The sequence below is a fragment of the Pseudoliparis swirei genome, chromosome 15 (assembly GCF_029220125.1).
Source record: "Pseudoliparis swirei isolate HS2019 ecotype Mariana Trench chromosome 15, NWPU_hadal_v1, whole genome shotgun sequence".
Lineage (NCBI taxonomy): Eukaryota > Metazoa > Chordata > Actinopteri > Perciformes > Liparidae > Pseudoliparis > Pseudoliparis swirei.
In genome coordinates this window covers 7,586,539-7,603,997 of record NC_079402.1, presented here as the reverse complement: position 1 = coordinate 7,603,997, position 17,459 = coordinate 7,586,539, and the positions used below count along the sequence as shown (strand labels likewise).

The window sequence follows — 17,459 nt, the reverse complement described above, 5'->3', positions numbered from 1 at the left end:
GACCCAATTTGAAATCGTATATCACATCATATCATATTTTAGGCGGCATCACTGAGCATACACTTGGGGATCGTCACCTGAAAAACCAAATCAAGATAATTTCCTTTTTCCAAATTTAAAAATAACTTTTCAGAAAAAAAAGTGTCTGGAATTTTACAATACATATCTTCATTTTGATTTTAGAGAAGAAAAAACCTTAATTTACAAAACAAATTAATGTATGGCTGTTACAAGTATTTTCTGATATATGGAATGCTAAGGGATAAGGGCTATAAAATAAATTCACAGAGGGTACATCACTGAAAAAAAGGTCAAAGTACAGCTATTGAAGTTACAGCTACAATTTTAAAAGTTGCACTTGAGTATACCTGTCTATTTATCTCACTAGCACCCTCTGCACTCACTCACTTGCTCACAGACAGACGCCTCAGAGGTCACTTGGTGTGTAGTTTGGCAACCATCTTACCGTGATGGAGCCGATTCCTCCTCCGCTGCAGGAGCGGATGTATTTCTGCTCCTTGGTGGAAATGTCCAACAGGACGAGCAGGTTCCCTGCTATAAAGACCAGAGTCCTGTCGTCCAGGAGCTGCAGGTTCCCCCTGCGCCCACTGTCATAGCCAAAGGAGTGACTGAATGCACGGCGGATTAAGGATCAAATTCAGATTCACCAAAACATCATGCAAGATTTACTTTAGATGTTCTCTCACCACTTATTTGCCAAGTATGCTGAGAGAAAGTCAGAGGAGATGTGGCATACAATAGTTTTTAATGAGACTGAGGTACTTTTCAAAGAAGGATACGAGAGGTGCAGGAGGTTCTCTGGGATTTCAGAGTCAGGTGTGATGGACGGTCTGGAGTGAAGTTCCTCATACTTGTAGTACATGTCTGCCGAGCGCCGCTTCTTCGATCCCTCTTCAACCTCCTGCTGCTCCACTGGTGTTCATTGTGAGGAAAGAAACATATGAAGAAGTAAAACTGCTCTGACACTTGGAGTGTGCAGAGCAACTTTATTGTCAGACATGGAGAGGAGGAAACATAAAACATGACAGCAGCTTCCAGCCACCGTCATGTTATGTTTTCTCTCAAGAATTACAGTTTTAAAAACTGAAACGTAGATGATCAACCAGCTCACTAAAATTCAAGCATGTATCAAAGACATACAAACATGGATGACCTGCCACTTCTTGATGTTAAACTCAGACAAAACTGAAGTTATTTTACTTGGCCCTGGACACCTCAGGGATCAATTATCTGGTGATGTGGTTTCTGTAGATGGCATTGCCCTGGCATCTAACACCACTGAAAATAATATCCGGGTGTTACCTTGGATCAGGACTTGTCCTTTAACTCCACGTGAAGCAAATCTCACGAACTGCATTTTTTCATCTACGTAATATTTCAAAAATCAGACACATCATTTCTCACTTCTAGACTAGATAACTGCAACTCCTTATTTTCAGGGTGCTCTCTTAGGTCCCTCCAGTTGATCGAGAATGCTGCAGCTTGTGTTCTCACTAAATCTAAAAAAGAGATTACATTACTCCTGTATTAGCTGCTCTGCACTGGCTACCCGTAAAATCAAGAATCACATTTAAAATTATTCTCCTCACACAAAGCCTTGATTGGTGATGCCCCATCATATCTTAAGGAGCTTGTAGTGCCATATTGCCCCACTAAAGTGCTGCGCTCACTAAATGCGGGGCTACTTGTCTTAAAAAGTAGTATGGGAGCCAGAGCCTTCAGTTATCAAGCTCCTGTTTTATGGAACCAGCTTCCACCTTCAGTCCGGGAGGCAGACATAGTTACCTCATTTAAGAGTAGACAAAAATACTTTCCTCTTTGATAGCGCTTATGGTTAGGGCTGCATCAGGTTTGCCCTGGTCCAGCCCCTAAATATGCTGCTATAGGCTGCTGGGAGACATTTTAGGATACACACCTGTCTACTCTTCTTTCTCTACTCATGCATGAATTTTCATCTCTCCACTGCACATTATTAACTTTGCTTCCTCTCCGGAGTCCTTGTGACTTCACGTCTCATAGGGTCCATTAGACCTGGCTGCAGGGTCTGATGCCATGGCCCTGCTGATGTCCCGCCCACTACTCCTCTCTACCTCCATCTTGCCTTATCCCGTCCCGTAGCTTATTCTTAAGTCAAGCGGCTCTAATAGCAAAAGCACTGTCACCCTTTGATTTCATCCTTGACTTTGGAACGGCCAGAGGATCTAAGGCTGCGTGCGGCCAACATTTCAATGATGTAGCTTGGAGCCATGGTGATCAGTCTTAAAATGAATTCTAAAACGAATAGGGAGCCAGGACTGGGGTAATGTGATGTTGACTGTTAAAACCAGTCAGAAGCCTAGCTGCTGCATTTTTGAATAGTTGGAAGCGGGAGATGGATTTTTGATTTAAGCCGGAAAAGAGGGAGTTGCAGTAGTCCAGTCTGGAGAAAATGAGTGCATGAATGACTTTTTCCAGGCCTGACCATGACAGTATGTTTAATTTGTGAAATTATTGGTTTCTGTGCTATGAAGTAATCTAAAACCTGACTGAAATTTCTCAGATATGTTATTCTGATTCATAAAAGCTCAAAGTTGCTGAAACCACTTTTTCTAAAACTTTTGAAAAAAAATTAAAAGTGGTTGTACGATAGCATGTTTACAAATTGATGGGAAAGTACCACTTGCATGGAGCTATTTATAATTAATAAAATACTGGGCCCTTCTGTGCCAATAATCTCTGAGAAATTTTGTCGGAATAAAATCAAGGCTGCATGTGGCTGATTTCATGTGTGATATAAAATGGGGGGGAACAGGTCAATGATACTGTTTGAAAAATACTAAAATAGTTTTGAATGTCCCTACTGGCATGTAAAACACGGGTTGGAGGAGTCATTTTGTGTCTTATTTTCTTTACCCTATATTAAAATAATAAAAAAACTGCTCACACATCTCTTGTGAGGCATCAGGACAATGACAGGGGGAGGGGTTTATGAATGTGTCTATGACCTTGAATAAGACTGGGATTTGAATAATTCTCTAGAATTAAATTAGACAAGAAGGAGGTTCTTGATTCTGTAACTGCCTTTTGGTAGTTATGCAATGCCTCTTTGGTGGCGTCATTTATCCAGGGATGTGGTGTTACGTTTAACTTTTGACCTTTTAAGGGGCAACAGAGTCCAGGACAGTTTGTCGAAGACACTCACCGCAAAAGTGCTCTAATTGAAAATAATACGCTTTGATGGAGAAAACGTTACCTTCACCGTTTCCATGTGACGCTGTCGGTGAGCTCTCCGCCCGCTCACCAACAGAAGTTGTGTTTTCTTCCAACATTTCCGCTGTTAACGTTGAATCAACTGCTTGTTCTCCAATTTAACCAAAGGACACTGCAAGTGATAATAAAGCACAATACAGCATCAACAACGAACTAGCATTTCACTTACAGTTATTCTATGTCAAACTAACACTTAATTAAACGTTTTACCTGAATTTTCACTTGATTAACGTCCGCTAGTCCGTTTTAGTTTGGAGGCGTTGCCAGGCAACAAGGAAAGTCACTCCTCTGCCGAGCCTGCTGGTTAATGTAGTTTTATTACAGATGTTTTTTGAGTTGCTTTATTTTAGAATTAAACAAAAAGACAACCAGAGGCTGAGTAGGGAAACATTTTCGGAAAACATGTCGCAAATGCAAAGGGTTAACACTAATATTCCACTTCAGAGTTGTCGCTGTGAGGTTTCAGAAAATATGCTGCGTGGTTGCGACAGTCTACGCTTTACGACAGTGAAGGTTCAGTTTGATTGGACGTCTTGTGCCGTAAACCACGCCGGTCACGGAACGCATGGGACTGAGCTGGGACATCGTGTGTGTGTAGGTCTGAAATGTAAGTTACACCGGTAAAAACATGTTTATTGTGTTATTGTTCCTGTTACTGGGAAGGATAAACTAACGATTGGTGTTATCGACAGTAATGACATGTGTTGACGTCAAAGGCATTGTTTATTTCTGCTGTAAACTAGGTTATTGCTTCGGTGGGGAAAAAATTACCCAATCTCTTAAACGCTAACATTGACCAGGTGAAGTCGTGACATATTAATCTAAATGAATTGAACTGCGTGGCAAGTAACCTCACCGAGTTACCAGCAAAACGTACTTAAGTATCAGTTCTATAGTTTCCTCAGGGTTTATCCCGGGGTCGTTTATCTGACGTTTATTACTAGACGGATGTAGCTAACAGCTAGCTAGCTAACGTGAGTTTCTTGTTGTCTGGGGCTTTTAAACAGTGCCTCTTGTTGTAGGTAACTGGACACGTTTGCGAACTAAATCTTTTTGTAATTGTGTGTGTGAGAGAGTGTCAGCAGCGATGACTTCAAAACTATCTCGTAATGTATGATCTTGTCGTTGTTGTTTTCTTCTTAGCTGGACATGCTGCTCAGGCTCTTAATAAATAGGCCGAGGAACATGTATGTGAAATCTATTTTAGAGGTAAAATGTCTGATTACTTATGTATGTCTGTCTTTCTGATGTGGTCCTCTTCTCCATGTTCCTCTGCAATGCACACTAGCATGGAGACTAAATCAAAAAAGAACTCTTTTCCAAAAGATGGAAAGAAGTTCTCGCAGAAAGGAAAAGGTAAGCTGTCGTAGTTTACATCACCAGCGATGTACACCATCACTTTCCACCAGGTTTGTCATTGCCATGTCTTTCTCCATCCAGATTCCATGGGGACCAAACTTGGCAGTAAGCCGGGTGGTAAGAAGCCCTACAAACCTTTAAACAACGCAGAGAAAAAGAGCAGGTCGATGGGTGGCGCTGGCAGCAAGGAAGAACACAAATTCCCTTCCTCCAAAGCTGGCATGGGGCCGCAGAAAAGGACAATGCAATTTAAAGCAAAAAATGAAGAGAGCGAAGGTAAGAACAATATTTTTTTTTCTCGTTTGAATACCTCCTGGTCCGATAACGATGTGAGTTTGCATATTTCATGGCTTGACATATCATTGCTGCTGAACATTTTGACCAGTTAGCGTTTTCACTGACAGACCTCTTGTGCTTTCATTTCACATGACTTTAAACTAAATCAAACAGCTTGCAAGTAAATATTAGAAGAATACATTAAATATCTAGTAAAAAACTAGATATACTATACAAAAAAAAAATATGTTTTTAAACGACATGATCTTGGTCGCCTGTTTTGCTGTTGTGCTCTAAAGCTGTTATGTCAACACTTAATTTCCAATGTGAAATAATTTTACGGCATTTTTGTTTGTGTGAAATCAGGTCCAGTGGCCAAGAGGATGAAGAAAGGCGAGTTTGATCCGAAAACAAAGGAGCTGACGGAGGAGGAGCTCAAGAAGAATAGGCAGCAAATAAAGAAGGATCTGAAAAATAGCAGACAGCATGCGGAGAGGAAGGACATGTTCCAGATCATTTGTCAGTGCAAAAAACTGTGGGGAGACCTCAGGAAGTACGCACGCACACACACACACACACACACACACACACACACACACACACACACACACACACACACACACACACACACACACTCAGAAAGTAAGAGTTGAACATTTAACTCTGACCTCCTTTATGGCCATTTTTTAACCATTTGAAACTAAAAAGAAAGTAAATGTTAAATGGAAACATTCCTCTACAGACCACATGTTTTTTGTAAAACTACTCGTCACTCAAAAAGGGAAGATATCGACGCTACAGGTTCTCTAAAAGATGACAGACGGGCAACGAACAGCAACCTTTTTCCTGAAACGGCTCTGCCTATTCCACTAACTCGTCCTGTTCAACATCTGCCCTTCTTCAAAATGTTCTCAAAATAAACATACAAACAAACTCCATCCCTCCGCACAAGCAGACCCCAAATTCCCTCCCAAGAAACAATTATTGTCCTTTTTGTTCCCCAATTTCTTTTGTGGGGGCACCTGATGATTACTGATTACTTGTAGGAAACTACAAGTTAAAATAGGGTGGGATGAGTGTGACATAGTTCACCAGAGGCTAAACCATCTATTGTTCATGCAAACTTATTCTTCCCCTCACATTTGTGGCGGTGTCATAATGTTGTTGCAACAAAACAAAAACTGCATGCACTGATGATGATGATGCATGCATGCATTAACAGGAAGAAGTGCGACAACGAGTTGAAGAAGAAACTGATGACGGAGCTTCACGATCTTGTCCGTGGGAACATCAAACAGGTGAGTCTCACTCTGTTGAGTGAAACAAAGCATCATGTTTGGTGCTAAACGCCCACAAATTAGCTGTTGATGCAACTGCGTGGTACAAGACTGCCGTACGATTTTATATGTATGCCATTCAACTGTGCATGCATTGGCAATTACAACATGGGTCTTATTTTCATGGGTATGTTCATAAGTTATTATACACTGGATTCACCAAGAAAAGAAAGTTTGACAAGTCAAAAAACAAAAGCCAGATTCACACCCTGGAGAATGGGAAGAAAATGGTGACCCAACTTGTGTTTTGGCTTCTCTTTTGGGCCATCCTATCTGACTGCCCTCCTGCCTCCAGATGGCTTTTGCTCACGACTCTGTGAGAGTGCTGCAGTGTTTCATCCAGTTTGGCAGCCACGAGCAGAGACAAGAAGTGTTTGAGGAGCTCAAAGGTGAGCCTCCAAGTTGTTTGCTTCTTTATCTGCTAACTTTGTAGCTGTACTGTTGTTCAGTTTGCCTGCATGTCTGATTTCCATTTTCGAAACCAGTGTTTACATAATCTGACAACCTGCAGATGGCAGCGGCTGTCATTGTGCTTGTTTCATAACAAGAATTGGATCCGCCTGCTGGTGTTAGTTTCCTCTCTGGATGAATCAACTTTTCATAGTTTAAACCTTAATTTTATTTTATTTTATTTAGTGCAATATTACGAATTTGCCTCAGCGGGCTTTACAATCTGTACACATACGACATCCCTGTCCAAACTCAAAAAATAGAAACAACCCTTTCACGGGGGGGGGGAAAGGGAAGAAACCTTCAGGAGAGCAACAGGACAGTCCTTCTCCCCGGATGGACAGAAGCAATGGATGTCATGTGTACAGAAGGAAGCATTACATTGCTTTCAGAGATATATTGATGGTTTTTTTGCCGTACGAATAGAGCAGCTAATAAACAGAACTAAACCGCAGGTGCTTTGTTGTCTCCCGCAGGCGACGTCGTCGATTTGTGTAAGTCGCAGTACGGCAAACACGTGGTGAAGAAACTGCTGATGTACGGGTGAGTCAGCTCAGATTGATTTATTCTGCATACGTTCACGTTCCAATCAGACTAGCTTGGTCCAGTTTAAAGATATCATTGTTATTTAAGTTGTGTGTGTATGTATGTGTATATATATATATATTATTTTTTCCTCCGCAGGAACAAGGAGCTGGTGGCGGTTGTGATGAAAACATTCAGGGGTCACGTGCGTACGATGCTTCGCCACGCTACCGCATCGTCCATCATCGAGTACGCCTACAACGACAAAGCCGTGCTCGCACAGAGACTTATGCTCACCCAGGGGCTGTACGGAAACACCTTCACCATCTGCAAGGTATACACACACACACACACACACAAATGCGCGCGTGTGAAATAGCATTAGGCCGCTCCCCAATCCACATGCACCTTCACTTTATTGTTTATACATACTGTGTATATACATATATATGTGTATATATATATATGGTGTGAGAGTTTGCTCACCCGTGTGCACGACTGAGCGAGGCGCGCGCCGACATCGGAGCGCTGCCGCGCGCGAGCCGAGAAGAGTTGACCGGGGGGGGGGGGGTGATGACTTCAATAGGAGGTAGACGAAAATTACAGGGTGGCGGGCGGATATTATAATGGTAGGGGAAACACTGATATATATTTATATTAGGGCTGTGAAACGATTAAAATTTTTTATCGGGTTAATCACAGGTTTCTGTGGATTAATCATGATTAATCACATATTACCGATATTCTCGGTATATTTTGTGAGAACATAGAGATTTATGACAAAAGACGGATATATACATTTATACATTCTTCTATACAATGGTGCTGCAACTCAGCAGTTATTTAGCAGTTTTCTTCCATATGGAACATGAATACATCTTCATCCTAAACAGAATGTTTAACCCTCCTGTTACCTTTCGGGTCAATTTGACCCCATTCAATGTTTAATGTCGGTGTTCTTTGGGGTCAATTTGACCCCAGGCTGTTTTTCACTGTGTCAAACATATAAGAAATATCAACTTTTTTATATATTTAAAGGGCTATTTAGGTAGTCAACAAACAAACATAAAGTACCTCACACTTAAACTTGGGAAGCAATATTAATTCTAATAATTTTCTGGAGGTTTTAATTGCTGGGGTCAAATTGACCCCGAGGGTAAAATATGTTAGTAAATGTAAAGGTAACAGGAGGGTTAACCTCTTCCACTCCACTGAGGATGCCGGCGTCCTTAAGACCCTCCCTTCCCTTTAAACGGCTTGCTCACGCAGACCACGTCAATAAACATGGGCATGTTTGGTATCCCAGCATTCAACATATCCTCATCTTTGCAAAGAACATATACATTTTCTTTTATTTCGTAATAATTTTTCACAAGAGGAGCCCTAACACACAATGTCTAAAGTCGCGATCAATGCAGCAAGTCGGGTCTTGCAACATTTCGACGGAGAAAACGTACAGAATACACTTTCTAAGTAGATGTATTAGCGGAAGTACTAGCGGAAGTTAGCAAAGAGCTAGCGGAATCAGAAAAGGTAAAAAGTTTTACAAAAAAACTTTTTTTTTGGTGCGCTGTGTCTTCCCTGACAGTAACGTGTTGAAGCCAGGAGACCGCGCTGTCTTTGCCGGGCCATGAACACGGTGATTTGCTCCGTTTTTGTTTGACTACATTTATGAGTAACAGTTAGGGGGGTGCTAGTGACTTTTCATGCGCGAAGACCGGCATCTGAACTCTGCGGCGACCGCGATCGACATATTGAGCACCCCTGCATTAAAACATTGGTGCAAGTGACTTTTTTTTGTCCCGATGTGTGCACACACGCCGGCATCCGGCGAGACGGGGATCGGAGTCGTGTTAACGTGACACGTAGAGACAGAATGACATGCTGCTGGTTAGAGACGACCAACAACAGACGGATTGGAAGCTCATTCTGGGCATGCGTTAAATGCGTTAAAAAAAATAACGACGTTAAACCTGTAATTTAATTAACTGAGTAACGCGTTATTTTTCACAGCACTAATTTATATATATCCACTGTATATTATATCTGCATTGTACTTTTTTGTATACTGCTCTCTTTGCACTGTTGGTCAGATGCTAACTGACATTTCGTTGCCTCAATACCTGTACTATGTGCAATGACAATGAAGTTGAATTTGGATCAGTTATGTTTGTGTGTGTGTGTGTAATATCTGCTGCTGGCTAACCGATTGGCTGTGGACGTTTCTCTGCCCGTGTGTCCAGTCATCTGTGTGCAAAACCATCGAGAAAGTCGCAGAGGCGAACCCGGACAAGCTGAACAACATCATTGACGAGATGAAACAGATCCTCACACCCATGGCTCAGAAGTAAGACAAGAAAACACAAGCAAAGTCGCAGCTCTGCGTCAAGGGACGGAAACGGAATACATACCCGTAAACTTGGCACCTTTTGGCGAAATTCGCCGTTTTTAAATCAAAATAGATCATCCACGTGAATCGTGTAGATCCGAAGAGTTTTTGTTTTGGGGTATTGGGGGGGGGGGGTCAACTGGCCGACCGGCGTTTATGAGATTGGAGTGAGACACGGAGAAAATGTGATATGGTGATCTTTGATGGGACGTGTCGAGTCTTGGCCAATCAGCGTTAAGATGTCTACAGCGTTTGGGGGGTTAGGGTTAGCTTGAATGTCAGCCCGCTACATCTGCTGCTGTAATGTTGCATGGTGTATCGATACTAACACGGTATCCGTACGTTAAAAATAATATGATTTTGCATATTTTTAGCATCAAGAGCATTAAGAGAGCGCGCGATCACAGCACCGCTCCGTTAAATGCTGTCCGTACGCATTGTGCTGCGCTCATACACACACACACAGCGAGTGGCATTAAGTTGCGGAGCTTTTAACGACCGTCTTCAGCTTTAATGTTTTTTATTTTATTACTATTGTAAATAAATATACCAGTACGGTATTGTGTATATATTCTGGTATCGGGTATCATGATATTTATCGCAGGTATCGTCTAGAAGTTATAATTATGGTATTGTGACAACCAAGCAGAACAGACTCATGGCTCAGCAAAGCACACGAGTCCTTGAAGACTTGTTCAGGCCAAAAAAAAGGAAGTTGGTTCATGAATGACTTTAACCATATAATATATAATGACAATATAAAGTTGTTATTACTATTTTTATAGATCCCGATCACTGTCTTAGTCAGAGCGGAGGACCTTTTGTTCTTAAAATGTTTATTATAAAGAAAAGTAAGAAGTCACCTGCACCCCTCATGAGTTTGTAGTTATGGGAATAATAGGAGAGGAAAAAGAGACTAATCATCAAAAGCCTAATCATGTCTGGTAAAACGTAGTACCAACATGGAAGAGTTGAGGGATTTCCAGTTGAGGATTTGACGAATAAGATTCACAATATTTATGTGGTGGAAGTAATATAATTTGCTTTGAGATTGGAACCAAGTTAAGCGCGAGTTTTTTAAATCATTATTTCTTGGACTAGTTCAATGTAATGAGAAACTGGGTATGCAACTTTATTTCCTTTCATTCCCCCATTTCCTAATATAGTTTACCATTTGAATTGAAATTGTGATTTGTTTTCTATTCATTGCCATTTGCTTTTATGTATAATTTTAAAATAATTTAACTACATCTTTTGCTGTTCGGTTTCAGAGAACAAGTGATCAAACACTCTCTGGTCCACAAAGTCTTTCTGGACTTCTTCCTGTTCGCACCCGACAAACCGAAAACGGTAAGACTTTGACACCTCACATGATGATGTCAATATTTGAGTAGTCATCTATTTCCCTAGTACTACCTTTTAGGAAGGCTACAGTGTGCTTTAAAATGCAAAGAAATCTGCAGATATATGACCTAATGTAGAAGAAAAATATTACATCTTTGTAGGAACACAACATTTCACAATAAAAGATAGGTTGATACATTATTTTTGGAGCTCTGTATTCACCACTGACGTTTTCCCTCTGTTCTGATGTGAGCAGGAAATGATTGAGTCGATCAGAGAGTCTGTCGTCTACATGGCTCACACACACGACGGAGCACGAGTGGCAATGCACTGTTTTTGGCACGGGACGGCTAAGGTGTGTGTGTGGACACACATTTACACAAAGAAAAATGTGCCGCCCTTCGTGTGACCAGTGCTGATGGTAAATGTAGTCAATTGAAGCAGTGCATGCTAAATAGACAGAAACATTGACTTCTCCTGCTTGCAGAGCCCTGCCGTTAAGTGCCTACATGTACCAGGGTGCACTGCGTTATCTTCTGGCTATAGTCTGTAGCGACCAAATCCTCTTGCACGGCTCATACAGCAGCAACGGTCTCTCCGCTGCATATCCTCGCACCACAGGTTCGAATAATTACGACTGAACATGCGGTAGTTCTTTCATCGACATGCAGGAAGAAAAAAAGAATGCAATGCAAACTCTGCTTTCTCTGTCAACATGGCACACAAACAAGTTATTTCTACAGACTACATTTACCATCAACACAGATATCCACATAAAGGATGGTGAATCGTTCCTTTATTTATACTACTCATTGTTGTCGGAGAAACGAATATTCATCAGACTATAATTAGTAAATTTGGCATTTCAAAGGTGTTTTATTTTTCAGGACAGAAAAGTAATTATCAAAACTATGAAAACCTACATTGTAAAGTTTGCCACGGTGAGTTCTCAATGCTCCTGCATTAATTCATAATACAACCATGCTTTATTTGCGTTTTTTTTTTTTTTTAAAGATCAGAAATTAAATGCTCATTATTTACCAAGATTAATTTGTGCACAGGGGGAGTTCGGTCACCTAGTTCTTCTGGCCATGTTCGACTGCGTGGACGACACCAAGCTTGTCAAACAGGCTGTTCTTTCAGTAAGTGTGAAGTAACAATGTTTGATCAATGTTTATTTTCTTTGCACGTTTCAGAGAACACAGTGAAAAACTGAAGTAAAAAAAAAAGACAACGTATTCGTTGAAAATCAGTCAAATGTATTTATTAACATGCATTCAGCACACACACTTAATTTTCATAGCCAAAGCTCAAAAGGTTATGACATTTGGGGCAGCTCTGTGTTAACTGTCTGTCTTCTCTTTCCACAAACATCTGGAAAGAGAACACATATTAAGGTTTTAAGCTTTCCCTTTTTGTTGAAAACTGTTTCCTAAAAATGCAATTCAATTCAGTATATTTTGTATAGCCCATTATCACAAATTACAAATTTGACTCAGAGCGATTTACAATCTGTACACATAGACATCCCTGTCCCAGAACCTCACATCGGAGAGATGTACAACACATTTTAAAATCTACACACAATGCCTTGCGAGTAAATGCATTAAAATGTGGACCGCGACGTACAGACGCTAGCCTCTTTACTTGCTTGTTAGCTCCTTAACACAGAAGTCAATGGAGTAGCGTTAGCTCGCGTCACCGCGAACTCGGCTTTATTTGACTTCGCCGAGCTATCCTTTTAACTTTGTGGAATTACATAATTTGTCAACTCAATATAGTGATTGCCTTTTATCTCGTTTTAGGACGCATCAAAACTGACCAAGATTATACCTACATTTAGAGACAATAGTAGTGCCAGCGTCTCCTTTTTTCTGTAAAATGTTTGCTCCATTTCCTGTTACCTGTCTGTGATCCAGGGGGCGGGGCCAGATTTGGAAATCGCAATCTGCCGGTATCAGGATCACTCTGATCCAATCCCGCAAAGTTTTGAAATACCGGGATAGATCAGGTTGATCCGTGGCTGAGGATGGGGGGGATTTGGTTATCCGGATCATTCTGATCTGGATTACAAGTTTTGAAATACCGACTCCAGATGATTGAGATGGCCGCTGCACTTTTCCTAGAAAATCAGACAAGTGTGATGTGACCTGTAAAACAATTAATAATCTTGTCTCACCTGTTCAGGAGATCTTGCTGTCTCTTGATGAGGTCATCGGTAATAAATATGGTAAGAAGGTTTTGCTGTACCTGCTGAGTCCCAGAGACCCTGCTCACCTGCTGCCGGAGATCATCAAGGTGCTGCAGCAAGGAGACGGAAACACACACAGGTAACAGACACGATCTTCCTAACCAATCCTGTTAAAGTTAGGAGCAACCCCTCTAACAGTACGAAAGGGAATGGAGTACAATGTTGCCACGTTTGGTTTTTATCACAAATGCCATGGTTTTTGATTTCTCGTGCTCGTGACAGGGCGTGATGTAAACATTGATGGCGTTCTCCTCAGCTGAGCTTAGCCTCAACAAGCGCAATATTTTTTTGCCGCTTTGAGCACCGCAAGCCGAAGGCCATCTAGTTATGTTGGCCTTACAACACACACCAAAACAAAAGCATCTCTGAAGTCCTAATTTATAATGACCTGAATAGAAATGCCTCCTGTAGGAAAGGTAATTAATCAATTAATTGGCAGAGAGTATTTAAGGTCCAAGCAAATAATTGGCTCTGCGTTCCTCCCATCAGTAAAAAGGACATGGCAGTTCGGAGGAAGGAGCTGCTGGAAGTCGTCTCTCCACCGTTGCTGGAACATCTCCGTGACAACGCTGCCACTATGGTGACAGACAAGGCATCCAGCGTCACCATTAGTGACATCCTGGCTTCAGCCTGTGGGGACCTGCGGCCCGCCATGACAGCCGTTGCGCAGCTAGCCAATCACGAGTTGGTACCAGGAGGGACCAACGGAGAGGTGTGTGTGTGTGTGTGTGTGTGTGTGTGTGTGTGTGTGTGTGTGTGTGTGTGTGTGTGTGTGTGTGTGTGTGTGTGTGTGTGTGTGTGTGTGTGTGTGTGTGTGTGTGTGTGTGTGTGTGTGTGTGTGTGTGTGTGTGTGTGACGATTAACATTTTTAATCAGGTTAATCACAGGTTTCTGTGGATTAATCATGATTAATCACATATATACATTTACAGGGCTCTCAAGACAGGCAAGAGCTCCGAGAAGAGTTGTTGACGGGGGGGGGGGGGAGTGACTTTTCTTTGCTCCGTCCTGATGCGTGCAGACACTTGAGAGCCCTGCATTTTATACACAGGGGGGCACATAACTTGCTCATCAGTGCGCGCGCCAGCATCCAAGCTCTGCGGCGCGCGAGACGGAGATCGGAGTCGTGTTAACGCGACACGTAGAGACAGAATGACACGCTGCTGGTTCGAGACGACCAACAACAGACGGATTGGAAGCTCATTCTGCGCATACGTTAAATGAGTTAAAATAACTAATTAATCCTGTAATTTAATTAACTGAGTTAACGCGTTATTTTTCACAGCACTAATATATATATATTTGTTTCTGCTGCAGCTTCACATGGCGGAGCATCCAGCAGGACACCTGGTGCTGAAATGGCTCATGGAGCAGGACACAACGCTGGCAGAGGCCGGCAAGGAAGGTAAAGGCACGGCTATGATCAGATTATGGCAGCATGCCATAAAAATGAACTTGGAGAGAGACATGGAGTCATTGAAGTGTTTATGATTTCAACAGTAACCATGTCTCCTGTCTCTCTCAGAGCGGTTCGGAAGGATACTGGTGGATACAGTGGGAACAGACAATCTGAAGACCTGGGTCAAGGTCAACAGAGGCGCCATGGTGCTCTGCAGGTCAGTGTGAAAATACACACACAATCCGATTCCAACATACACTGTTCCATCATGAATCAGTTAACCCAGATGGACACTTGGCGTTTGTGTGGCCAGGCTAATATTTTATTTCTCTCTAGAGTCCTTTCCATAATGTTGTCAGACACCTAAAGTGACCACAATATAACAGATTAAAGCAACACTATGTAACAATTGTACCTTAAAATAACAGCTTGAAAAAAATTGTGCCGCTACAATGACTTTTAATATGGCGATGGGCGGATCTGTGAATTCTGGTGTTAACTCTCTGCTCAAATGGTCGTAAAAGAAAAACACAGTCGATATGCGGAAACCCAAATGTTATTATATTAAATCAAATTCAATGCATCTGCAAGCCCCCAAAATGAACACATACACTAAAAAATCAAACCCACTCAAAACGAAGTATAATCCCCGGATCCCGACAGTCCCCAAAGTCTTTGCAGTCCCCCAAAACAAAAGTAAACTAGAATGGGCACTCGGTAGAGCGCATACCTTCGCATATCACAAGATTGGGCATTGAATTATGAACATTTTGGCATTAGTTGCATGCCAATTGGACAAAAATGTATCGTGCTATGGTAAAAAAAATAGTTTGACCTTTCCTTGACCTTTGACCCGATTGATCCCAAAATCTAATCAAATGGTCCCCGGATAATAACCAATCATCCCACCAAATTTCATGCGATTCAAGAACATTTTGACCTGTTCATGACCTTTGACCTTGACCTTTGACCTGATCGATCCCAAAATCTAGTCAACTGGTCCCCGGATAATAAACAATCATCCCACCAAATTTCATGCGATTCGGTTAAATGCTTTTTGAGTTCTGCGAAAGATTTTGACCTGTTCATGACCTTTGACCCGATCGATCCCAAAATCTAATCAACTGGTCCCCGGATAATAAACAATCATCCCACCAAATTTAATGCGATTCGGTTCAATACCTTTTGAGTTCTGCGAAAGATTTTGACCTGTTCATGACCTTTGACCCGATCGATCCCAAAATCTAATCAACTGGTCCCCGGATAATAAACAATCATCCCACCAAATTTCATGCGATTCGGTTCAATACCTTTTGAGATTTGCGAATAACACGCATATAAATAAATAAATAAATACACGGCGATCAAAACATAACCTTCCGGCATTTTCAATGCGAAGGTAATGACTGCACGCTCACACACACCCCCTTCCCCCCAAAAGCCGGCAAACAGCTGACCGACCAGGCGGAAACGTGGGGAGGTGCCGCGTTCAATCCCCGCGCTACTTCACCCTAGTCCGGTAGGTGCTGGGCCCAGTTCAGTGTTCCTGCGCAGTCTTCGTATTAGTGATCCCGCCCGTTGGTATAAATCCAAAATAGAAACGGTCGCCGGATTGCTGCCGTTCTGAGTCCGCCGCCTGTCAGCACGCTCCAAACAAAAAAAAACTTGCGTCACCTCCCCCTCGTCACCTTTTTATAACCCGTGACACGTACAAATAATAATAATTATAATTATAATACAGGACAACACATGATCCTAACTCAATATAAGTGTCTGCGAGGCTGCGTCTATCGTCTATCGTAACTGGGTATTTACGACACTGAAGTAAACGTTAAATACCTCAAAAACTGAATGGGGCGCTAAAAGGGAAAAACTACATAGTGGGGCTTTAACTAAAACTTATGGACAGCGTTGGACAGGCCAACACAAAGATGGAGCCCCATATGTGGGTGAACTGACTCTTTAACTAGAAATGGTTAACAACTCAATCAAACATCAAAGCCAAGACATCAAATATATTTAGTTCAATGTAGGAAATCCTATTTATTGGATAATATTTGGATAGCTGGCCCCACGCTAACCTTTGTGAGCTTTGCCTGCGTTTCTGTGTGCAGCCTCCTGAAGAGCTACGACAAGTCTGTGGCAGCAGAGGTGAAGGTGGCGCTGGAGTCCATCAAAGCAGAGCTCAGCAGCATCGGCAACAATAAAGGAGCTGAAATCCTGCTCGAGAATCTGAACAAGTAGACTTTTGATTCCAAAACAGACTTGTGATATTAAAAGGCATCACTTCCTGTGCAGCAGTGGGTCTTTTTTACCAGAAAACGCAGACAAGTGCTGGCATTTTACAGGAAGTGGCTACAACCTGAACCTGGAGCACCGTTGTCAAGTCCATCCCTGATGGGGAGAAACAGATGTGAATTTGTGTGTAAATGTTGAGAATTGTACCTGCGAGAAATGAAAAAAAGATGCTATCGGGACGAGGTGACGATACAAGTAAACAGATTAAAATATACAGATGCCTCTTCTGGGCTGGCAGCAAGAATGCACATAAGTAATTCAATCAAATGTCATATTTTTCCACATTTTAAAAGCTTGGACAAATAAAACCATCACTAAATACAGACTAATGTTTTCCTTGTAATGTAAATGTGATCGGCGCATATTTTCTATTAGTCCCGACTGCCACCTTTATTTTTTATTTGAACTTTTTGTAGCTTTCTGAACAATAATTGTATTGGCTGAAAAGAATATGTATGCAAATAAAAAAAATCCCCCAACTCCTTCCAGTCGTAATGCTATGCTAATAGCTTGCTGACTGCTGCTTCAGACATGTACCTCATTGCAAGAAAGCCAATATCT

General features: G+C 41.9%; 2 protein-coding genes across 3 annotated transcripts in view; one reads left to right on the top strand and one right to left on the bottom strand.

The window, feature by feature from the left end:
- Positions 1–3,329, bottom strand: part of LOC130205671 (cilia- and flagella-associated protein 44) — a 37,149-nt gene extending 33,820 nt beyond the window's left edge. The window contains 3 exon segments of the mRNA XM_056433171.1: positions 467–629; positions 801–933; positions 3,254–3,329. Of these exon segments, the coding sequence (XP_056289146.1) occupies positions 467–629; positions 801–933; positions 3,254–3,329 (372 nt within the window).
- A 481-nt stretch (positions 3,330–3,810) lies between these two features.
- Positions 3,811–17,382, top strand: pum3 (pumilio RNA-binding family member 3). Of its 2 annotated transcripts, XM_056433000.1 has the most exons (19): positions 3,860–3,877; positions 4,414–4,457; positions 4,559–4,626; positions 4,711–4,905; positions 5,272–5,458; positions 6,128–6,203; positions 6,538–6,631; positions 7,169–7,235; positions 7,377–7,551; positions 9,461–9,564; positions 10,878–10,956; positions 11,207–11,305; positions 11,838–11,891; positions 12,012–12,092; positions 13,138–13,280; positions 13,691–13,913; positions 14,519–14,606; positions 14,727–14,817; positions 16,715–17,382. In XM_056433000.1, the coding sequence occupies exons 2-19, from the start codon at positions 4,420–4,422 to the stop codon at positions 16,842–16,844; spliced, it is 1,992 nt and encodes a 663-aa protein (XP_056288975.1). In that variant the 5' UTR covers positions 3,860–3,877; positions 4,414–4,419; the 3' UTR covers positions 16,845–17,382. The 2 variants fall into 2 exon arrangements, with proteins under 2 accessions (XP_056288976.1, XP_056288975.1); XM_056433001.1 differs by lacking the exon at positions 4,414–4,457 and having other exon boundaries at positions 3,811–3,877.
- Positions 17,383–17,459: the final 77 nt, after the last annotated feature.